Source organism: Chionomys nivalis, chromosome 7 (assembly GCF_950005125.1).
Source record: "Chionomys nivalis chromosome 7, mChiNiv1.1, whole genome shotgun sequence".
Taxonomy (NCBI): Eukaryota; Metazoa; Chordata; class Mammalia; order Rodentia; family Cricetidae; genus Chionomys; species Chionomys nivalis.
In genome coordinates, this window is record NC_080092.1 from 82,622,125 (window position 1) to 82,647,080 (window position 24,956).

The following is a 24,956-nucleotide window of genomic DNA, read 5'->3' on the forward strand; positions in this document are numbered from 1 at the left end:
ACCTATCATTCCATTCATGTTGACATAAGTTCTAACCCCAGCATTAAAAAGAAATAAACAAAACAGAAAAAATATTTCTGGAAACTGTATTGTTTATATAAAAATATTTTTAGGAGTGCACTTGCTCATGTGCCTATGTGAGGGGAAAGTGTAGCATGAATTATAATTGGTCTTAATAAAAACTTGGAGTCAGCTATTGGGGTGAAAGTTGAAGGATCAGAGAAGCAGAGTGGCCAGCCACTAGATTCTTGCCTCTACCAATGTTCAGATCAAAGGGGTGATCCTGTCTCAGACTGCTTCCTCAGACTGCATCCTCAGACTGCATCCTCAGACTGCACCCTCAGACTGCTCTTCAGACTGCATCCTCAGACTGCACCCTCAGACTGCACCCTCAGACTGCATCCTCAGACTGCATCCTCAGACTGCACCCTCAGACTGTATCCTCAGACTGCACCCTCAGACTGCATCCTCAAACTGCATCCTCAGACTGCATCCTCAGACTGCACCCTCAGACTGCACCCTCAGACTGCTCTTCAGACCGCATCCTCAGACCGAATCCTCAGACCGCATCCTCAGACTGCACCTTCAGACTGCTCTTCAGACTGCATCCTCAGACTGCACCCTCAGACTGCACCCTCAGACTGCTTCCTCAGACTGCACCCTCAGACTGCTCTTCAGACTGCATCCTCAGACTGCATCCTCAGACTGCACCCTCAAACTGACTGCATCCTCAGACTGCATCCTCAGACTGCACCCTCAGACCGCACTCTCAAACTGACTGCATCCTCAGACCGCATCCTCAGACTGCACCCTCAAACTGACTGCATCCTCAGACTGCATCCTCAGACCAAATCCTCAGACCGCATCCTCAGACTGCATCCTCAGACCGCATCCTCAGACCGCATCCTCAGACTGCTCTTTAGAGTGTTCTGAGCTCTAGTCTCCTCCCGCCATATATTCCTCTCTCCACCACTGAGCCTTATCACTTCTGACTCCACCTCCCAAGTGCTGGGATCACCTTTGTGTGAGCTCTGTTTCTCTTTTCAACAGATTCAGTCTTGTGTAGCCCACGGTGGCCTTGAATTCACGGAGATCTGTCTGCCTCTGCCGCCCGAGTGCCGGGATTAAAGGTGTGTGCCACCACTGCCTGGCCTCTGTGGCTAACTAGTGACTTAGTTCTGCACTCTGATCTTCAGGCAAGCTTTATGTGTTATAGCATAAACAAAACCACAGGATAGTCAATGTCTTCTTTAGTAGTGTTCCATGTTACTTTTTGAGCAAGGGTCTCCCTAGGGTTAAGGCATGCTTGGCTTTTATATGGGAGCTGAGGACCTGCATGCAAGTTCTCAAGCTCAGGCAGCAAGCACTTTACCCACTGAGCCAACTCTCCAGCTACCCCATGGTTTATTTTGATTTATTTTGATTTTTCAAATTGTCTTATTTTATATTTGGTTGGTTTGTCTGCAAATATGTCTGTGTACTAGATGCATGCCTGGTGCCCAAGAATGTCAGAAGAGGGTGTTCCATTCCCTGAAACTGGAATTACAGTTTGGGTGTGAGCTGCCATGTGGGTGCTGGGAACTGAACTTGGGCCCTCTGTGTTGTGGGGTGTAACACGATTAATAAAAACACAGAAACAGATATTGGGGTTCATCCTGAAGATGAGAAAAGCAAAGTAGCCAAGCCACTAGAAAGATTTCATTTACTTCTATGAAATCTTCAGACTGAAAAGAGCGAGTTCCCGTCTCATCCCGCCTTATATTCCTCTCTTGTGCTGGGATTAAAGGCGTGCTCCACCACCCATCCTCTATTGCTAACTAGTGTAGCTTCTGGAATTGAAGATGTGTGCTACCACTGCCTGGTCTGTATGGCTGACTAGTGTGGCTGTTTTGTATTCAGGTCTTTAAGCAAGCTTTATTTATTAAAATACAAGTGAAATATCACTACAGTAGGGTAGTCACCGGAGAAGACTGCTCAGAAGAGGGTTTAAGCCAACAGAAAGTCTTCAGTAACTGGCCAGCAACCAGACTGGCTGTTCAGGATCTCAGTGTAGACCTGAGCCTTTCTCAGGGTGAGCTTTTAGCACAAAAACCATGTCCTGGTTGACATACATCAGTTAACAAGAACAGTTAGCCACAAGCAGAACTACAGTAGACAAAAAAGCAAGGTTAGTACATTTAGAGACTTTCCCAGAACTACGGACTTGGATGGATTAAGTGTTTGTTTCCATTTTTAGCAGGTGGTGCTGTCTACGTGCTGAGTTTTACAACCCGATTGGTGCTTCCATCCTGGAGTCAGTTGTACTATGGTCTGGGGGCCTACTAAGGTCGGGTCCTGTTACAATCTGGATGAGTAATAACTGTCCTCAACTGCTGAGCCATCTCTCCAGACCCCACTTGTTTTGGAATGGTAATGTATATCTTGTGCCATTATATGTAGGAAGTATGTGATCTGATTTTGATTTTATAGGGGATTACAGTTAAGAGATTGTGTGAGTCTCAGAAGAGACTTTGCATTTTGGGCTGGGTGTGGCTTGAGCATATATGAGACCTTAAAGTCAGCCTCTATAGTGACAAACGTCCTCCAATAAGGCCACATCCACACCAAAGAAGCCACACTTCCTAATAGTGCCACTTCCTTCTGGGGCCATTTTCTTTCAAACCACCACCTCTAGTGAGGCACACCACTTCCTGTTGCCTAAGGATCAAATGTATGACCTCTGAGCTCCTTTTCCAGCACCATGTCTCCCTGCATGCTTCCATGTCCCACCATGAGGATAATGGACTGAACCTTTGAAATGTAAGCCAGCTCCAATGAAATGTTTTCCGTTAGAAGAGTTGCCGTGATCATGGAGTCTCTTCACAGAAATAGAAACCTTAGGCCAGGCGGTGGTGGCGCACACCTTTAATCCCAGCACTCGGGAGGCAGAGGCAGGCGGATCTCCGTGAGTTCGAGGCCAGCCTGGTTTACAGAGTGAGTTCCAGGACAGTGAGGACTGCACAGAGAAATCCTGTGTCTTAGTTAAGGTTTCTATTTCTGTTTTTTTTGTTTGTTTGTTTGTTTGTTTTTTGTTTTTTTGTTTTTTCGAGACAGAGTTTCTCTGTGGTTTTGGAGCCTTTATTCAATAAGTCGTGGTGGGGCCCAAATATATGAGATCCTAGCCAATTTCCCATGTGGTGCTGATGCTGGTGGTCTAAAGATCGCATGTTGAGTATCGCTTGTCTAGAAGTTGGAGCACTAAAACAGAGAAATACAAAGAGATGCAATTAGAAGCCAGGGAGAGTTAAGCAAAAAGGTAAGAAAGGAGAATGGTGGCAGGGTGTGGAGCTCGGTGGAAGAGGACTTGCGTTTAAAAAATTATCACATATTTATTGTGTGTGGGGTGAGGGTGAGATGTGTGGATGGTTCTTTCCTTGTCATGTGGGTCCCAGGGCTCAAACTCGGGTTGCTGGGTTTCACAGCAAGGGTCAGTGTTCTTTTGTACTTGCTTAGCATGTGTGATGCCCTGGGTTTGAGTCCCAACCCTGCAAAAGAACATTGGACAGTAACGAGATGCCACCACACGTCTAACTGAATGGCCAAAAATCAAAGTCTTGACAATACCAAGCCTTGCTGAGGATTTAGAACAGCTGCTATTCTTTTTTTTTTTTAAGATTGATTGATTGATTGATTGATTTATTATGTATACAACATTCTGCCTCGATGTATGCCCGCACGCCAGAAGAGGGCGCCAGATCTCATTACAGATGGTGGTGAGCCACCATGTGGTTGCTGGGAATTGAACTCAGGACCTCTGGAAGAGCAGCCAGTGCTCTTAACCTCTGAGCCATCTCTCCAGCCCACAGCTGCTATTCTTGTTTATTGCTGGAGAGAAAGTAAAAAAGGGTCACTTTAGTAGTGTCTTACAGCACTAAATATAATGTGTGTGCATGTTAGTGTGCATGCAGGGGTACACACAGGCACATATGTTGCGTGATAAAGGAGACACAACACACATCTACTCACCCCAGATAGGGAACTCATGACAGATCAAAGTCTAACCTGGTGAACCAACGAGTTTTATTGGGCTTACTTACAGGAAATGGGGGAGAGGTTACTAGAGGAGCAGAAACAACTCAAAGACAGCTGTATCACCAAAGCCCACCCCAGCATGGGTGACAGCTCACAAAGCCGGGAACCTGGAGCACACTGCACAGCCTGCAGGCAGCTCAGCAGGCTGCAGAGAGTCCCTTCCAGGAGCCTCAGTTGGCCTCAGCCTCTTCCAGGCTGCTCAGCTGGCTTCTTTCTTGTTTATTAGTTTTGTCTGTTTGTTTGGTTTGGCTTGGTTTGCCTTTTAGCAGCTTTGGCTGCTCTTCTGAGAAGAGCTCTCTATTTCTACCGCTTCATTTGTCAGGGAGCAGCCTAGTAGATCTGGTCAGTTTCAGGGACTTCCCTAACCACTTCTGCCTTGCGGCTTAAGGAGCTTCTGGGCAGAGAATGTTTCAACCTCCCAGGAAACTGTTACATAGCACACATGTGGAGGCCAGATGCCTGCTTCAGGTGTCAAACCCAGGTGCCATCCACCTTTTAAAAGACTCTTTTATTTTGTTTTTTGAGACAGGGTTTCTCTGTGTAGCCCTGGCCGTCTTGGCGCTTGCTCTGCACTCGCTTGTAGACCGGGCTGGCCTTGAACTCAGAGAACTGTCCTTGCCCGTCCACTAGTTTTTAAATTACAGAATTAAATCGGGGGGCTGGAAAGAAGGATCAGCGGTTAAGAACACTGACTACTCTTCCAGAGAACCAGGGTCCAATTCCCAGTACCTACAGGCCGACTCACAACTGTCTGTAATTCCACTTTTAGGGTACCCAATACCCTCACACAGACAAATGTGTAGGCAAAACACCAATGCACATAAAATAAAATTTAATTAACTAAAAATTAATTCAGAGCCAGGCATGGTAGTGCAAGTCTAAAATCCTAGCACTGGGGAGGAAGAAGCAGGCAGATCTCTGTGAGTTCAAGACCAGCCTGGTCTATATCGTGGGTTCCAGCACATCTAGGACTGTGCAGAATTACTAAGTCTCAAAAAAAAAATCATTTGCTTATTTATTGTGTGCATGTATTGTATGGACACATATGTATAACAGAACACATGTGGAGGCCAGAGGATTAATTAGCAGAGGTGATTCTCTCCTTTCATAATGGGTCAAACTCAGGCCACCAGTCTTGGTGACAAGTGCTTTTACCCATCGAGCCATCACACTGGCTCCCATCTTGTCTTTTGAGACAGGGCCTTTCTTTACTGGAATTCACCAAGTAAGTAGGCTGGCTACTGGCTAGGCCCAGTGATCTGCCTGTATGTACCTCCCCGGTGCTGGGATTACAAATTTGAGTTATCATGCCTGTTTTTTTGACATGGGTTCTGGGGACTCAGGATCTTACACTTAAAGGCAAGTACTGACAGAGCTATCTCTCTTTGCCTTTTTTTTTTTTTTTCAGGCTGGCCTTGAACTCAGAGATCCGCCTGCCTCTGTCTCCCAAGTGCTGGAATTTAAGGCGTGCGCCATCACTTTTTCTAATTTGTGTTTGTTTGTGAGTTGTGTGCAAGTGTATGTGCATGCGCGCTTGCCTAATTTGTGTCTGGACAGAGGACAGAGTTTGATGTTCTGTATTTCCTCTATCCCTCTCCATCGTGAGTTACAAGATGGTTGTGAGTCTGAACGAGCTGTCAGGCCTACTTAGGCCGCCAAACTTGTCGTCGTCCCGCCGGTCGACTCCCATTAGTGCCTGAGAGAAACGAGTGTCTGCTTAACCGGGCAGTTCTCAAATTTTGATTTTTAAGTGCAAACACCCTAAAATGCCTGTGTTTATTTACTTCTTTAATATTTCAGGATGCGCTCATGCTTGCGCGCACACATTTTGAGGCTTGCCATGAGGCGGATTTTGCATTTTCTGAGACCATCATACCCCGGTGTCAAGCGCTCTTAGGGTCCCTGGGATAGCTTTGAAATAACAGCGACAACAAAAATATAAAAATTAAAACGATAAAAAACAAATCCACAATTAACACTCAAAATACGTTCGCTGTGAAGGAAACCTGAGTCTAGGACAGCGGGCAGCTTGCTTCCAACCACCTGCTTCCTCGCCCTCAGAAAAAGGCCACAGCAGTGTACGGGGCTGGCAGCTCGGGGGAATCCTGGGAACTAGGGGAGGGTGACCGGGCCACAACATGACGATGTTGACACAGAGTGCGGGGCGGAGGGCTTCAGGGTCCTCGCCAGTTGCTGTGCAATTTCCCTAATCTTCCTAGCACCGCTCCCAAGCCCGCAGGCTCGCGCCTCCTCTCAGCCAATCAGCGGGCCGGTGCGCGTCCACTCCGGCCAATCCCGAACGAGCTTGCTTTGGGCGGGAAAAATCGCCGACGCGGCCTGAGCAAGCCCTGAGCGAAGCCCGCTAACTGCTCCTTCTTCGCCCTGTGTGTGTGTGTGGGGGGGGGTAACAGACCCCGGAGGCGGTCGCCCATTGGCTGGACGGCGGGCCAATGAGGGGTGCGGGATGAGGGGCGCCGGGCCTCCTAGGCGTGGGCTGGGCGGGGCGCCGGCGGCCGGTGCCTAGTCGCGAGCCGCCCACAGCAATGTAACGGCTCCTCGCCCGTCGCAGCCTCTCGGCCCCCCAGCCACAGAGCGGCTCCAGGCGGCGCCGAGGTGGGGTGCGGGCCGAGGGAGCCGGACCTCGACGTCCTCCCTCATCCCCGTCCCCTCCGGAGCTGGAGCTCGTCCAGGAGGAACCGGGGGGCCCTCATGGAGGTGAGCTCCGGAGACACCTGCCGGCCCCGTCACCCCCAAGGCCTGAGGGAGGGACCTGAGGTAACCGGCGGGGCTTCGAGGCTGGCGCCCCGGGAGCGACGCTGAGGAGAGAGATGGCCGGTGGCGGGTGGGGAGGCGGGCCTCTCGGCGACGCCTGACTAGCGATGGCGTCGAGGCGCTGTGGCCCCGCGGCAGCTGGCGCCTGTCAGAGCCGTCGAGGGGCGGCCTCTGGGAGTTGGTGCGCAGCGGGGCGGAGGGACGAGGAGAGCCGGGGACCCCCGAGCCAGGGTCCCCTCAGGACCTGCGCGGCGGTGACCTCGCGTTTCCTTGTCCCGAGCAGCCGAAGGTGGCGTTCCGGGGAGGTGCGAACCGGTGCTGGAACCTCAGCGTGGACACCAGCAGCCGGCTGTCCGACGTGTTCAACAGCATGATGCTGACGGGCTCCACGTCCTTCTACGACTGCTACAAACCCCAGGTCCATGACCAGACCCGACGCCTGCCCTTCCCTGTCCGTCCCCGCCAGTCCCTGCCGGTCCCTGCCCCTCCCTCCCTTCCCTTCCCTTTCATTTTTTCTTTTCTTTTTCTTTTTTTTTTCTTCAAGACAGGGTTTCTCTGTGGTTTTGGAGCCTGTCCTGGAACTAGCTCTTGTAGACCAGGCTGGTCTCGAACTCCCAGAGATCCGCCTGCCTCTGCCTCCCGAGTGCTGGGATTAAAGGCGCGCCACCGCCTCCCTCTCCTCCCTGTCCCTCTTTTCGCTCCCTGCCCCTCCCTTTCCCTTCTCCCCCTCCCTTTCTTCCCCCTCCTTGCCCCTCCTCCCTCTGGACACCCCCCCCTCCCCCGTTGGTGCTCTAGTTTAAACCCAGGACCTGGTACATCCAAGCTACTACTCCAGTCCTGTATAGACTGAAAAAAGTTGAACAGAATCAGAAAGCTTGGGGAAACTTTTTTTCTTTTAATATTTTAAAACTTACATTTATATTACAGTATATAGAACCCAATTTTTTTTTTTTTTTGATTTTTCGAGACAGGGTTTCTCCGTAGCTTTTGATTCCTGTCCTGGAACTAGCTCTTATAGACCAGGCTGGCCTCGAACTCACAGACATCTGCCTGCCTCTGCCTCCCGAGTGCTGGGATTAAAGGCGTGCGCCACCACCGCCCGGCTAGAACCCAAATTTTTAAAACTACATTTTTGGGGAATGGGGGACGGAAACGTGCCATGGCGTACATGTGGAGGTCAGAGGACTTTTCAGAGACTTCTCGCCTTCCATCATGTGGGCCCCGGACTTTGAACTCAGGTCCTCAGAAATAGCAACAAATACTACAGCCCCCTCCCCAAAGCCATCTAACTGGTTAAGAGGAAAGCATTTTAAATAGAGTTTGCATAATACACAACTGGCTTTGGAAATAAGAGGTTTTTTTTTTTTTAATTTTGAAAATTTTGTTAAGAATGATAGCTTTTCCAGCATGTATGTCAGCGCACCACCTCCGGAGACCAGAAGAGGGCGTCAGATCACCTGAAATGTATGCTGCCATTGGAAGAGCAGCCAGTGCTCTTACTACTGAGTCATCTTTTCAGCCCAAGAAAAGATTTTTATTTCTTTCCTTTCCTCTCCTTTCTTTTCCTTTCCTTTTTTTTTTGTTTGTTTGTTTGTTTTGTTTTAAATAAGAGCTCAAGTCCAGGACATGGCACTTGCTATGTACCGTACATCAGAGCTACAAGTTTTGCCCATGTAAGTTAAAAAAGCTCCACATGGAAACAGGGTTTTGTTTTTAATTTTTTTATTACATCTATATTGTCCTATATAGAACCCAAATATTTTAAATTAAATTTTGTGTGTGTGTGTGACAGAAATATACCATAGCATACACGTGGAAATTAGAGGACATTTTATGTGTTTTGCCTGCATATATGTCTTATGAAACTGTTGGCTTCACTGGAACTTAAGTTATACACAGTTGTGAGCTGTGGAATCTATGGACTTGAACCTGGGTTCCTTGGATTAGCAGCCAGTGTTCATAACTGTTGAGCCATCTCTCCAATCCCCTAAGAAAAGATTTTTCATTGGCTCATTTCCATCCTGTTCTTAATATAACATATCAGTAATATAAGAAAATTCATGCTTATTTAGTAAGAAAATAATATTGTTTTATAGTAAGCTTTTATTGTAGCACTTTTTTAGTTTTTAGTTTCAAACAACTAAAATTTAAAAATTTTATACCTTTAATTTTTTGTTGTTGTTTTGTTTTTGCTTTTCGAGACAGGGTTTCTCTGTGGTTTTGGAGCCTGTCCTGGAACTAGCTTTTGTAGACCAGGCTGGCCTCGAACTCCCAGAGATCCGCCTGCCTCTGCCTCCCGAGTGCTGGGATTAAAGGCATGCGCCACCACCGCCCGGCACCTTTAATTTTTTTTAGTGTGTCTTTAATTGCCTCACTGAAATGTGTTGTTTTGTTTTTTGTTTGTTTGTTTTGGCTTTCAAGACAGGGTTTCTCTGTGTACCTTGGGTGCCTTGGAATGGGCTCTGTAGTCCAGACTGGCCTTGAACTCAGAGATCTGTCTCCTAAATGCTGGGATTAAAGGCATGCGCCACAAGTCCTGGCAAGACAGTTTTGTTAATCAGGCATAGAATAAATTTTTTTTTGTTTTGTTGCTGTTTAATGTGCATGAGTGTTTTCATCTGCATGTGTGTATGTGCACAACGTGCTTGCCTGTGGAGGTCAGATGAGGACTACATCCCTGAATGCTGAGGGTTGAACTGGGTCCTCTCCAAGAGCATCAAGTACTCTTAACTGCTGAGACATCTCTCTTGGCCCCTGCAAGTTCTCTCTTTTTTTTTTTTTTTTTTTTTTTTTTTTTTTTTTTTTTTTTTGGTTTTTCGAGACAGGGTTTCTCTGTGGTTTTGGAGCCTGTCCTGGAGCTAGCTCTGTAGACCAGGCTGGTCTCGAACTCACAGAGATCCGCCTGCCTCTGCCTCCCAAGTGCTGGGATTAAAGGCGTGCGCCACCACCGCCCGGCTGCAAGTTCTCTTTATTTTGTCTTTTTTTTTCCTCGAAGCTGAGGACTGAAACCAGGGCCTTGCACATGCTAGGCAAATGCTCTACCACTGAGTTAAATCCCCAAACCCAAGTTCTCTTTATTTGAAAAATTTTAAGCAGGTCATCAATATTGATATACTTTCAGTTATAACAATACATAGGAATAATTTAATCTGAATTATAACTTACTATAATATATCCATTTGCAGGTTGAGAAATTGAAGCTCAGTAGCTTGATTTATGCCTTATATAGAACCTGGATCTTTTTTTTCTCTTCTTTTTTCTTTCTTTTTCTAAAAAATCAATTTATTATGTATACACATGCCAGAAGAAGGCACCAGATCTTATTACAGATGGTTGTGAGCCACCATGTGGTTGCTGGGAATTGAACTCAGGACTTCTGGAAGAAAAGTCAGTGCTCTTACCCTCTGAACCATCTCTCCAGCCCTTCTTTTTCTCTTTTAAAATTGTCTCATAACTCAGACTGGCCTTTAACTCACCATGTAGCTGGATATGACAGTGCACTTTTGATCTTCCTTTCTCCACTTCTCCAGAGGTGAGAGTATAGGTATGGCCACCATACTCTGGTTAAGTGATGCTGGCTTTAATCCATTTAATTATTTATATGAAGTATATAAGCAGTTAACATTTATCCATATATTTAAATATTACCAAACTTTCATAAATATTTTAACAGAAAAGAGTCCATATATTTCCCACTATATTATTTTAGTTGATTTTATCAAAAAGTACTTACTTGGGCTGGGGCTATAGCTTAGTTGGTAGAGTGCTTGCCTAGCATACACAGAGCTCTGAGTGTGATACCTTAGAACTGCATAAACTGGGTATGGTGGTACAGACCTATGGTCCTCATGCTGGAAAGGTGAGAATGAATGAGCAAACACTGAAGGTCATCTTCAGTTTTTGAGACAGAGTCTGATACTGACCAGGTTTGTCTTGAACTCATCATATAGTTTAGGCTAACCTTGAACTAATCCTCCTGCCTCCATCTCACAAGTGCTGGAGTGCAGATGAGTGCCATTCACCCAGCTGTTTGTATTTCCTTCTAATTGTAGTAATAGCTTTAAAATTTCCCAGAGACATATTTATCTTTTTATTATTTATTTTACAATATCTCTTGGAAATACAGAGTAGGTTCAAAATTTAAAAGTTGTGGAAAGGCCCTTGGTTAGGAGTTGGTGAGCTATTTTCTGGACTTAATTTCTTTTTTTTTAAACAGAGAAGCCAGGTGGGGTTGTGCCTGTAATCCTAGTGTTTGGGAATCAGAGACAGGAGGATTGCTGTGAGTTCAAGGCCAGCTTGGGCTATAAAGTGAGTTCCAAACCAGCCTGAGCTACAGAGTAAGACCCTATCTCAGCAACAACAAAGAGATAATATTCATTTCCTAAGTTGACTAACCAAAATAATGTATGTGGAATTTATATGAAAATTAGAGTTTTAAATAGTTGTATGTTTTCCATTGACTAAATTTTGTAAAGCTCTGCATGGTGATGCACTCCTATAATACTAGATCTTGAGAGATGAAGGAAGGAAGATCAAAAATTTTAGGCCATTTTTGGTGAGTTCAAGACCAGTCTGGACTACATGAGACCCTATCTAGGAAAGTGAATTTTGTGTATAATTTGCTTAAAATAATACTACTATCTATGCAAAGTCTTCTGTGTTTATAATATTAGATCTACAGCAATTATAGCTATCAATAGGTTGTTGCAAAGAGAAAGAAACCTAAAGGAATGATGTCTATTTCTATTTTCTAACTTAAAATACCATTTGTATTAAAATTATTATTATATATGGTGTGTACATGTGAGTATAAGTGCACACATTCTATGGCACACTTATAGAAGTCAGAGGACAACTTTTGGAGTTCTGTTCTTCCATTGTGGGTTCCAGATATAGAACTGAGGTCAGCAGGTTTTCAAGGACAAGCCGATCCCCTTGTTTCTAATATAAGGGAGCTATTAATGGAGACTTGATGTATCTTTAGTTTAACAAAAGCTCTATATCTGATCAATAACTTTTTGTACATAAAAATTTATTGCAACACAAACATGTTCATTTGTTTACATACTGTCTGTAGTTGCTCAGCATCAGTGCGGTAGTGGAGTTGAGATGTTTCAGTCAACTGTAATAGCCAGCAAAAGTTTATGTTCTAGCTTTTGACAGAGTTCTTGAGTAACTAAGATAATTATGTTCTAGAGTTGAATGTTGTAATGCCTGCATTATTATGTTTTATTATTTTCCTAATACTCTCTAATAAATGAAATTTTGATCTCTCTGATGTACAAAAATTTCTTTAAAATTTTAGAATGAAGACAATGTAGACCTAAGACAGACCTGCACTCCACTCTCTTCATCAACAGAGTACGCAAGCTCTATAGACTCCTCACTCTTCTACGCGCCATGGTCTACTTACGGAGATGATATTAAACAACCTTCTAGTTCTCAGATCAGTGTAAAGAACAGGTAAGTAGGAATAGTTTCCTCAGGCTAAATGGTTGGGTTTTTTTTTTTTTAAGTATGATGTCACAACGATCAAAGTATATTGGATTTCTCTCTTTTCTATTTTAATATAGTGGGAATATAATTTTATCTTCATCAAAGTTTTAAGAAAGGTTAAACTAGGCAGTTATTTGTGTATAATTTTTAGTTAATGTTTTTAGACAGTGGTTCATTACTTATTTGTGGTCCTTCTGCCTTTACCTTTTGAGTGCTGGGATTGTGGTAATACATAGTCTCAAATTTCTTTAAAAAGATTTTTAGATTATTTTCTGTGTATAGGTGTTTTGTTTACATGTATGTCTATGTGCCATGTGTGTACCTGTTGCACACACAGATGGGGGTGTTGAATCCTCTGAACTGAAGTTATGGTTGCTTGTGAGTCACCATGTGGGTGCTGATAACTGAACCTGAGTCCTCTATAAGAACAACAAGTGTTCTTCAGCACTGAACCACTTCTCAGGCCCCAAAGCACAGGTTAAGTTCTTCTTTCTAAAGATAATATTTTTAATATTTAAGAAATGTGTATGTGCACCCATGTATGGTATGTGTGCATGCACACACACACATAGAAATCAGAGGACAGCTTGAGAGTCGGTTCTCTTCTTCTACCATGCGGGCCCCAGGGATGGAGCTCAGGTCATTAGGCTTTGTGGTAAGCACTTTTTCCCACTGAGCCATCTTGCCAATCCTAAATGTAATTAAACTTAAAATGTTTAGGGTTAGGGAACTGGAGAGATGGCTCAGTTGTTGCACTGGCTGCTCTTCCAGTGGTTCTGAGTTCAATTCCCAGCAACCATATGGCAGCTCAAACCATCTGTAATGGGGGCTGATGCTCTCTTCTGGAATGCATACATGCAGATGAAGCACTTATAGTCATAAAATCCTTACATGAATACAAATTTTTAAATATTTAGATCTAATTTTTATCCAATTTTAAATTTTCACTAATTTTCCTTATACAACAAGTATTGTTTTATGCAATATGAAACTTTTAAAGTGTTTTCTATCCTGCAAACAATAAGAGCTTACTACATGCCAAATATTCATTTATTGGGGGAAAATAGAACTAATACAGTAAATATTATTCTTGTCTTTTTAATCTTGCAAGTAATTAAGATAACAACGATGATATCATACTAGGGACTTTCAAGTGAAGATTAAAAAAGAGAGTGAGGCCATTCTTTAATCCTTGAACTCTGGGTTCAAGGACAGTCTGGTATTCATATATATATATATATATATATATGATTTTATATATATGTATGTGTGTGTATATACACATATAAGTGTGTATGTATGTATGGGCTAGAGAGATGTATCAGTCATTAAAGACTAGGCTCACAACCAAAAATATAAAAATATATAGAAACATATATACATAACATTACAGAAAGCTGTTAGAAGGATCAGCTTAGGAGTGATGTTTTACATTTATTTTAATTACATATGAGAGAGCTACTAATGGAGGTTTATGCATCTGCAGTTTAAGGAGGAAGCAGATATTTGTTGAATCCTACTAATTAAAAACATTGGAAAATTAAAACTATAGGTAATGAAATATTAGACTATATAATACACAATTCTTCAAAAATAATTGAAGTTAATAGATAATAGATACCATTAAAAAATTGGGCCAGGTGTTATAGCACAGTCCTTAAATCCCAGCACTTGGGAGGCAGAGATAGGCAGATTTCTGTGAGTTCAAGGCTAAAGGCTAGCCTGGTCTACATAGTGAGCTCCAGAAAAGCCAGAGCCACAGTGATGTACATGTCAAAAAAAAAAAAAAAAAAAAAAAAAAAGAGAGAGAGAGAGAAAGAAAAAATTTAAACTTCTCAGAAATTTGTGTTAAGAAAAGTGAAAACAAGGACAGGCTCCAAAGCCACAGAGAAACCCTGTCTTGAAAGAAAATAAATAAATAAATAAATAAATAAATAAATAAATAAATAAGAAAAGTGAAACATTATCTTGACCAATCTGTCTTTATCTGTCTTTTCTTCCACAATGATAAATATTAATGGTTTGGCAAATATTAAATCAAAAATTTTCTAGATCTTATATACAAAGAAAATTTCATATTGAATCTTTATAAATTAACATTGTATATATAAATTAATATTGTATAGTGGAAAAAAAGTATTGGACTTGATGGCACCAGTGTTTATTCAGTTTGTAAGTCACATACTCTTGTAATATAATTTTAATACTTCAAATGATTATCCATTCAACAGATAACTAGATGATTACTAATGTTTACCTTTCTCAATTAAATATTTTAGTGTTAGCCAAATATATTTTTAATTCTAAAATATCCCACCTATCTGAAGTGTTAGAAAGAAAAATATATTATCTCTTGTTGGTTCAGGCAGTTTACCTAAGCTGGCCTCAAACAACAGTTTTTGTTGTTTTCTTTCTGAGACCCTGTCTCTACATAATCCTGGCTGTCCTGGAATTACTATGTAGACCAGACTGGGCTTGAAGTCATAGATATCTGCCTGCCTCCACCCCCAGAGTGCTGGCATTGAAGCAGTGTGCCACTAGCTCATCTTTATTTAGTTTTCAAATAACAAATAAAAGAACTGAACAGGTTTAGAATGATGTATAATTGAACTAGACATGCTTTCAGGGGTGGTACAAAGCATTTTTTTTAACACGCTAAGTCAGAAATTTGTGTCTTGGTCACTTTAAATTAATAGCATATGTTATAGAGAAATGAAAAATAAACATGTAAACTAGGCATAGGATTTGAAATGGAGAAATATTTATGTATACTAGTTAATATACTAAACTTAGAAAATGTTCTTGTCTTTTCCTTGTTTGAAATGATGTATAGAGTCATTCTAAATATCTTAGAGGAAAGATGATAAGAGGGGATGGAAATGTATGTAGCTCAGGATTAGAATACTTGTCTAGCATGAATGAGGTCCTGGTTTGATCTTTAGCACCATGAAAGAAAAATGAATAAAAAAAGAATGGAATATGTATGGAAGGAGAAATTGATTTTAATAAATAAGATAGTTTATATATGATATTCATTTTTAGGATTCAGACCGAAAGAAATGACTATGGCAGTGAAACAGACTTGTATGGACTTGTGTCTAACATTTTGGAAGAACAGGATAAGTCACAGCCATATTTTGCTGAAGGGTTAGTATATAAGCTTTCTAGTGTATAATGGACCTTTTCATTGACATATGCTAGGTTACCTTCTTGTTTAACATTTATTTTTACTTAACAGTGGATCATAGAATAGTAGGTATTTTAAAGTATTTGTTCCTAGGAACCTTGATTTTGCTGAAGAACTTTCCATACAACTGAAATTCAGTCTAATACTTTATTTGCTTAAGAACGTTGATTTGAAAAAATACTCTTGCATAATTCATAGTTATTTCCCTTGAATTCATGAGCTAAAGTTTGGCTTCAGAACATAAGTTCCAAGAAGCTTTAAACTTAGACCTTGAAGGATAAAACTCAGTGCAGAAATACATACAGATTTTATTCATGCAGTAGAGGTTTTAAAATGTTTTAATTGTTTTAAATGGGTGTGGAATCCATAGTACCCAAGTGCCCTATTAATAAATAAGAAAATATGTCATACACGTGTAACCAGCTGAAATACTTAGGTTCAAAAATATTTTAAGCAAAACACATCTTTTTTCATTAAAAATTTAAAAACATACTTGAATTATATAATAATCTATTCAAAGGAAATACTTACTATCTGCTTAGTTTAAACAATTCATGTAAGACCCTAAAGTCCACCTCAGACCTTGGTTAATGACTTTTGGAAAAGTGTGGTGAAGATATTAAAATTAAAATGCATATACTTATGCACTGCTTAATGATGGTGACAGGTTCCAAGAAATGCATCATTAAACTATTTCACTGGAACAACCCTTACCCAAAGCTAAATGGTATAGGCCAACCATTCAGTATAGCTTCTTGATATAGCCAAAAGACACAGTAACTGTGAAGTGGTCTGAGTGGGTGCACATGCCTGTAATCGCAGTTTGGGCTGAAGCAGTACAATTCAGAGTAGAAGGCCGTCCTGGGCTACATAGAGGGTTTAAGTATTTGAAGTTGACTTTGGCTGTATAACAAGACACTGTCTACAAATATACAAACAAAAGTCAAAGAGAGATGAGAGACGGTGTAACCATAAAATACATAGGGCTGTTGCTTGTGTAATGATCATTTTTACAATTATTTTTTTTTAAAATAAAAGACAATAAAAATATAGAGGGGCTGGAAAGATGCCACAGTGGTTAAGGGTACTTGCTGTTCTTCCAACGAATCTAAGTTCATTCTTCAGCACCCATGTGAGATGGTTCATAACCTTTGTATCTCCAGCTTTAGAGGATTTAATGCCTTTGGCCTCTGAGGAAACAACACACATACCCACATGCAGATACATACACATAAACGTAATTAAAAATAACAAAAACAAATCTGAAAAATTTAAATATACTACAGTAAGTGCATAGACTAGTAACATAGTCATTATCATCACCTAATATTATATATTACACATGGCTGTGTCCTATACTATTAAACAACTGGCAGTGCAGTAAGCTTGTTTACACCAGCATCACAAACATAAGTAATGACTTGTACTATGCTACTATATTCTGTTACTACTTCACATTTATTTGACACACACAACTTTTTTTTTAGAGATTTATTGTGCATACAGTGTCTGTGTTTATTCCTGCAAGCCAGAAGATGGCACGAGATCTCATTATAGATGGTTGTGAGCCACCGTGTGGTTACTGGGAAGAACTGCCAGTGCTCTTAATTTCTAAGCCATCTCTCCAGCCCCTGGCACACAACTCTTAGAGCAGATAGCACCACATTCCATATGATTGACTTGTTTGGAAGCAGTGATGGTTTATAAGAAAAGGTTGGGAGGGTGCTGGAGAGATGGCTCAGTGGTTAAGAGCACTGGCTGCTCTTCCAGAGGTCTTGAGTTCAATTCCCAGCAACCACATGGTGGCTCACAACTATCTGTATGAGATCTGTTACCCTCTTCTGACCTGCAGGCATTCATGCAGACAGAACACTGTATACATAATAAATAAGTCTTTAAAAAAGAAAAGAAAAGAAAAGGTTGGGAAAGATTGGTGGTGTCGGGTAAGAGAAATGATTTTTGTTTTGTTTTGTTTTTTGAATCTTCCCTGATGTTTCCAGAGGAAATAAAATCTCTAAGACTTAAATTGTAATTAAATGTGTTTACTTGTTCTAGGACCTGCTCCTCCAATTTAAAGTCAGTTTGGCCAATGAACACAAGCAGATTTGTAGATCACCATGACCTCTTAACAGAAACCAAAAGGCCAATAGATACAACTATCTCTCAGCAAGCTTTTTATAGTGGTGAATCTGTGTCAGCAGTGGAAAAGCAATACTTGCATAATAATAATCTCACACCACAACAAAAAATAGATGAACTTTATCATGGATATACCGGTTTAGACCTTGAAGAACAATGGTTGTACCTCTCAAGAAGTGATCATTCTAATTGTTATAATATTCAGACAAATGATACAGTTAAGGCAACTTTCCAAGAATATCCATTTATCAAAAACTGTTTTACACCACAAACAGGTCTGTCTGATATCATGAAAGAATCAGGAATTGATACTTACTCTTATGGAAGAGAGAAAATATGTACTAAAGGTCTTGAAACACCATTACAACATAAAAGGGCAGAGATATTTCTTTCCCAATTCAATAGATATAATGAAAATGCTGATTATTGTAGATACCCAGAATATGCTCATCCTAATAAGACAAAGCTTAACAAATGTTCAAATTTTAGTGTTCAAGATGGTAAAAAATTAGCCAATGGTACACCTGAAACACCAACTGTGGAAGCAGATGCCTATACAAAGTTATTTCAAGTTAAACCAGCAAATCCGAAAAAAATGGAGGAGACAATACCTGATCAACAGAATTTTGCATTCCCGAAAACAACACCACATCTGACAGAAAAACAGTTTGCAAAGGAAGCAGCATTCACTGCTGATTTTGGCTTAAAATCAGAATATGGACTAAAGCCTCACACAGCTTGTCCAGCTAATAATGATTTTGCTAATGTCACTGAAAAACAACAGTTTGCTAAGCCTGATCCTCTAAACTCTGAATATTTTAAATCAGTGAATTTATTCTCGAATTCAGCAACATCTTCAGGAGGTATCAGCTTAAACAGACCAACTTGGATGAATGTTCAAACAAAAAATAACCTTCCTATTCCTTATCGAAATCAAGGTAACTTGATGAAATTAAATAGTCATTTAAGTGCAGCTTCAAAAGGTTCTAGCCATTCTTCAGATTTCCCCCAACTATCATCTACAAATTTAACCTCAAATAGCAATTTATTTCAGAAGTATTGCCAAGAAAACCCTTCAGCACTTTCTAGTTTTGATTTTAGTTACAATGGTGCAGAAAGAATTCAATCTGTGAATCACATGGAAGGACTAACAAAAACTGGAGAAGACAATCTCTTTGAATCGGTTACAGAGAAAAAAATAAAGCAGCCAAATGGATTTTGTGATAGCTATTCAGCTTCACAGTATGGGATAATAGAAAATGTAAACAAACATAATTTTCAAGCCAAGCCCCAAAGTGGACATTATGATCCTGAAGACATCCCAAAGCATTTTGATGGGTTACCACAAAATGCATATCAAGATCTGTTAGAGTCACAGGGTCATTTTAATAGCCACAGACAAGGAAGTGGAGACAGCAATATAAATAGCCGTGTGAATCGCACACAGGCCTCATGCTTTTCTAATAATTATATGATGGGAGATTTACGACATAATCAGGGGTTTCAACAACTTGGTTCAAATGGGTTTCCCCTAAGATCTACCCACCCATTTGGCCACTCAGTTGTTCCACTGTTGGATTCCTATGATTTGTTTTCTTATGATGACTTAAGCCATTTATATCCTTATTTTAATGATATGATGTATGGTGATAATTCCTTTTCTGGTTTTGTGCCAACGTTTGGATTTCAAAGACCAATTAAAACCCGCAGTGGACCAGCTAGTGAACTTCATATTCGTCTAGAAGAGTGCTATGAACAATGGAGAGCATTGGAAAAAGAGAGGAAAAAGGTAACAGAACTATTCATGTAGAAGTAACAGGGCGTTCCATCTGCTTGTCTTTGTTTACCCCAGTGTGGTCTAAGAGTATTTATTTCTAAGCTGAATTCTGTGATATATTTAAATTTTATCGTTGATGTAAGGACTTAGCTAGGTCATTTAAAGATTGAAAGATCAGGGTTTTGAAACAATCGTTATCTGAACTCTTAAAATTTTCTATGAAGTAGATTTTCGTTTTTAAAGTATTAAATTGTTGGAGAATATTAAAATGTATATAAGTATGAGAAAAATATTATGGTATTGTGGTTTATATTTGAATTTATCTTTTTTTGTTGTTTTATTTTTTTGAGACAGGGTTTCTCTATGTAGCTCTGGTTGTCCTGGAACTCGCTCTGTAGACCAGGCTGGCCTCAAACATAGAGATCCTCCCTGCTTCTTCCTGTCAGGTGCTGGGATTAAAGGTGTGTGCCACCACTTCCCAGCTCAGTTTTTCATTTTCTAAGTTAGCATATGAATGTTGTTTATATTAGTTGTGTTTTGATACCAAAACAATTTTATTTAAAGGGAAAATTGTTCTGTTTCTTAGAGCTGTGAAAGATATTATCCACTTTTTAAAATCTAGTATCTAAAAATTATTTTACAGACTGAATTAGCCCTTGCCAAGAATTATCCAGGAAAAAAAGTATCCAGTACTAATAATACTCCAATTCCAAGATTGACTTCCAACCCATCTAGAGTTGATCGCTTAATTGTGGATGAACTTCGAGAACAAGCCAGAGTAAGCTATAAAAACATCCAATAATGGTCTTTTTTAAATTACTTGATAAAAATTTAAAGGAATTTAGCATGTTAGAGTTGTGAAGGATTTTATTATCATGTTTACAGCCAGGTGTGATGGCATACATATGAAATCTCTGCATTTGGGAGGTGGAAGCAGGAGGACAAAGAGTTTAAGGCCAGCCTCAGTTATATTAATGAGTCTGAGAACAACCTGGGCTCAAAACAAACAAAAGACACAGTAAAATCATTTACATATAGCTGAAAACAATTCTTGTGTGTTTGTGTGTGTGTATGGATATTGAGGTCACAGGTCAACACTGGGTGTCTTCCTCAATTGCTTTCCACCTCAATTTTTTGAGTCACTGAACCTGGAGCTCACGGATTTATCTAGGCTAGTTCTGTGGTGATATTTTATTTGTGCTATAACAAAGCTTGCCTGAGGGTCAGAGTGTGGAGCAAACCACTAGTTAGGCATAGAGACCCGGCACTCGGGAGGAAGAGGTAAATGGATCTCTGTTGAGTTCAAGACCACCCTGTGCTATACTAGATTGATCCAGTCTCAAAGAGAAACAGAGCCAGATGGTGAGGTCTCATACCTTTATGCCAGTACTTGGGAGTCACAATCCCAATACTAGGGAGGTGGAGCCAGGAAGGGATTTGGCTGGCCAGAGAGAATATAAGGCAGGAGGAGACAGGAGCTCAAGGCATTCAGTCTGAGAATTTGTAGAGACAGAATGCACCATTCAGTCTGAGGATTTTATAGAGGTAAGAGCTAGTGGCTGGCTGCTTTGCTTCTCTGATCTTTCAACTTTCACCCCCTAATATCTGACTTGAGGTTTTTATTATTAAGACCAGTTAGGATTCAAGTTACATTAGTTTACTAGCAAAACTTAGGTATTCTCTTGTCTCCACTTCCTCAGCACTGGAATTACAGGCACACACCACTGTGTTTGGCTTTAAAAAAAATTAAAAAAATAAAAAGCAGGAGTGCTGGGGTTCTGAACTCAGGTTCTCATGCCTGCTCAGCTAGCACTTCATTGACTGAGCCACCTCCCCAACACAACTCAATCCCCAATACAACTCAAATACATTCATCTTTGGTTCTATAACTATGATGAATATTAGGGAAAGGTAAGAATAGTTCTATTTAGTCTTTTAATTTGTAATCATTTAATAAGTAATTTGAGTGGGCTAGAGATAGCTGTCCATCAGTGTCAAACACTTATCCCTAACATGTAAAGTCTTGAGTTTCATCCTCAGCACTATAACATAATATTTTAGTAATTTAAAGAATCCTACTTCATTTAATCCCAGCACTCAGGAGGCAAAGGCAGGCGGATCTCTGTGAGTTCGAGGCCAGCCTGGTCTACAAGAGCTAGTTCCAGGACAGAATCCTACTTCAGCTCGGTAGTGGTAGTGCAAGCCTTTAATCCCAGCACTCGGGAGGCAAAGACAGGCAGATCTCTACAAGAGCTAGTTCCAGGACAGCTAGGACTGTTGGATAGACAAACCCTGTCTTGAAAAAATAAAAAAAAAAATTTAAAAAAAGAATCCCACTTCAAACCCATCTTGGCAAATAATCCCCAACGGAAAGAATAGTTTTAAAATCCAACACTTTAAAGTGCTTTAAAAGCATGAAAGATGGCTCAGTGTGTAAAGGTGCTTAATGCCACATGGTGGGTGGAAGAAGAGAACCAACTCCTGTAGGTTATCACCTGAATTTTAACACAATGGGGTCATGCATATGTATATCCACATACATACATAGAAAAATGTGTAGGAGCTGGAGAGGTGATTCAGTGGTTAAGAGCATGTGTTGCTCTTGCAGAAGACTCAAGTTCAGTTCACAGCACCCTCATTAGGCAGCACATCCATCAATTCCAGCAACAGGGAATCCAGTCCCCTTTTCTGACCTCCAAGGGCACCTGCATTCACATGCACATCACCCCATGTACATGCATACACACACACACACACAAACAGATCTTTAAAAAAAAAGTGTAAAAAATTAAAATTATGACATTTCCATAATACATTTTACTGTACATTGCTCATTACCTGCCCCATTACCTTCTTTGTCCACTTTTCCCTTTAAGTAATTTCTTAAATCCAGATTCCACATGATTAAAACAAATGTGTCTTTCTTACCTCCATTACCCTCTTGTCCCTTCCCTATTTAGAAACATAAATTTTAGTTCACTGGAGTTTTTGCATACTTTTTTCCTTTTATCTATTTACCCTTCAAGGATCTAACTGGTGTATAAGAGAAAGAAAATATTTAAGACTGGGAACAGACTTGTTAATTAGTTCCCAATGATAATTATTCTACTTACTTGATATTCACACATTTATTAATCAAAAAGTTCTTTAATTTACATTGTTTAAATTTTGAAACATGCTAGGCATATTAAACATACTCCCCATACTAATTTAATATACCCAGTGACATTTTAGTTTTGCACATGCATGAGAGTGTGGTTTACATGCATATACACGCATATATATGTATTTACATATATATGTGTACATGCATATATGTATGTATGTACACGTATGTATGTATGTGTATGTATGTATGTATTATGTATGTATGTATTTTACATCTGTGGGCCCACATGTGGGGGTTAATATGTATGTGTGTGCAAGGACCTGTAGAGGCCAGAGGTTGGTATTGAATATCTTCCTTATTCGCTCTCCACCGTATATATTGAAGCAGGGTCTCTCACTTGAACCCACAGCTCACCAGTTTGGCTAATCTAGCTAGCCAGTTTGCCCAGGGGATCTTGTCTCTGTCTGTGGAGTGCTGGTATTATAGGCAGGCTGCCAAGATTTACATATGAGTGCAGGGGTTCTGAACTCTGGTTTTTGAACTTGTACGGCAAGCACTTTAACAGTCCATCTCCCTGGTGTCATCTTTATGTTTTCTGGGGTGTTTTGTTGTTGTGTGGTCTGTGTCTCCCCTGCTCCAGACAGGGTTTCTCCTTGTAGCCCTGGTTGTCCTTGAACTTGCTTTGTAAACTAGGCTGGCCTTGAATTTACAGAGATCTGCCTGCCTGTCCCCCAGGTGCTGGGATTAAGGTGCTCGTCGTCACGCCCAGCTGTAGTTGTCCCTTTAACTCAAATTCTCCTTTAGGTGGTTCTTACTAACAACGCTCTATTTATAGACTTGCCAAAAACAATATCAGATCTTATCTTTGCACAGTCAGTGACATGACTGTGTTTAATATTTATTTTTCATTATTGTTTGTTCTCAGTAATCAACTCCCACTTTTAAAACTAACACACACAAGCTAATTTCTTTCCCCTAGCATAGTGTTAGGACAGAGTAAGTATCCGTTTATTTACTGAACGATTATTGTTGCTTTCATCTCTACTATCTTTCATTAAAGACTTGTTTGCCTTATCAAGGTTTAAATGTTTCCTTCAGGTTGTGACTTTACTAGGCAAAATGGAACGTCTTCGAAGCTCTCCCCTTCATGCTAATATCTCCACTGCACTGGATAGACACTTGGAGTCAATTCACATTGTACAGTCACGAAGAAAGGATGAAATTGTTAATGCTTCAAATCGACAAAGACAAGGAGTGCCTAGGTGCCAAGATGACAGAGGTACAAATGACTTGGAGTTTCTTTTAATTTTATCTTTATTTTATGTATGACTGCTCTGGAAGGGTAACCGGTGCTCTTAACTGCTGAGCCATCTCTCTAGCCCCAGAGGTACAAATGTTAATGCAAACTCTTTTGATAAAGCAGTGTAATAATTTGAATATTAATAAAGTCATACTTGAAATTAAAAGATTGGATGCCTGCATGCCAGAAGAGGGCACCAGATCTCTTATAGATGGTTGTGAACCATCATGTGGTTGCTGGGAATTGAACTCAGGACCTCTGGAGGATCAGTCAGTGCTGTTAACTGAGCCATCTCCCCAGCCCAAAAGATTGGATTTCTAAAATTAATATTCATTTAAAGAACAAATTAGCAAATGATCACATTATTTATTCCCAAAGTACTTTGTTCTCTTTTGTTAATTTTATACACTTAATTATACCTGTCTTACAATGCAGTCTCTTTTACCAAAGCATAGTTATTGCTATACAGATAAAAGAAAGTAACAATACTTTTAAGTATTTTATTTTATTTTTTTTTAAATATTTATTTATTTATTTATTATACAATATTCTGTCTGTGTGTATGACTGCAGGTCAGAAGAGGGCACCAGACCTCATTACAGATGGTTGTGAGCCACCATGTGGTTGCTGGGAATTGAACTCAGGACCTTTGGAAGAGCAGGCAATGCTCTTAACCTCTGAGCCATCTCTCCAGCCCCCTTTTAAGTATTTTAAAAAACAAAGTACTTCATTAGTTTAGCCATCACTATTTTTGTAAAAAAAAAAAAAAAAAGTTTGGTCATTTAGTAGCAACAGCACTGAGTGACTTAAGATGTAAGGGGTATTAAAGTGAATAATAAAAAATAACCTTATTTATTTTACAGATGTTTTTGCTCTCGCTACAGCAATTAAAGAGATGTGTGTAGCTACCAGGAAAGCACGCACTACCCTGTGGTGTGCACTGCAGATGACCTTGCCAAAAACAGCAAGTACATCGGGCCAAGCTGACATGGAAAAGGCCTTCCAAGATCTAGTAAACTGTGAAGATAAAGTCCATGAAAGCATAAATAGTAGCAATCCAATGAACCAGAGAGGTGAAACAAATAAACATTAAGGAAATGCCAGC

The 24,956-nt window shown here is 40.6% G+C and overlaps 1 protein-coding gene across 1 annotated transcript; it reads left to right on the forward strand.

Annotated features, from left to right (window-relative positions):
• The first annotated feature begins 6,780 nt into the window (after window positions 1-6,780).
• On the forward strand, window positions 6,781-24,944 carry Meioc (meiosis specific with coiled-coil domain). Its single transcript, XM_057773312.1, has 8 exons — window positions 6,781-6,846; window positions 7,127-7,261; window positions 12,149-12,306; window positions 15,382-15,486; window positions 17,582-19,454; window positions 20,086-20,220; window positions 23,650-23,830; window positions 24,715-24,944. The coding sequence occupies exons 1-8, from the start codon at window positions 6,781-6,783 to the stop codon at window positions 24,942-24,944; spliced, it is 2,883 nt and encodes a 960-aa protein (XP_057629295.1).
• The last annotated feature ends 12 nt before the right edge of the window (window positions 24,945-24,956 follow it).

Coding starts and splice junctions, on each gene's coding strand:
- Meioc (XM_057773312.1), top strand. CDS start 6,781: ATGGAGGTGAGCTCCGGAGACACCTGCCGGCCCCGTCACCCCCAAGGC. Junction 7,262..12,148: donor ACGACTGCTACAAACCCCAG/GTCCATGACCAG, acceptor TTAAAATTTTAG/AATGAAGACAATGTAGACCT. Junction 19,455..20,085: donor TGGAAAAAGAGAGGAAAAAG/GTAACAGAACTA, acceptor ATTATTTTACAG/ACTGAATTAGCCCTTGCCAA.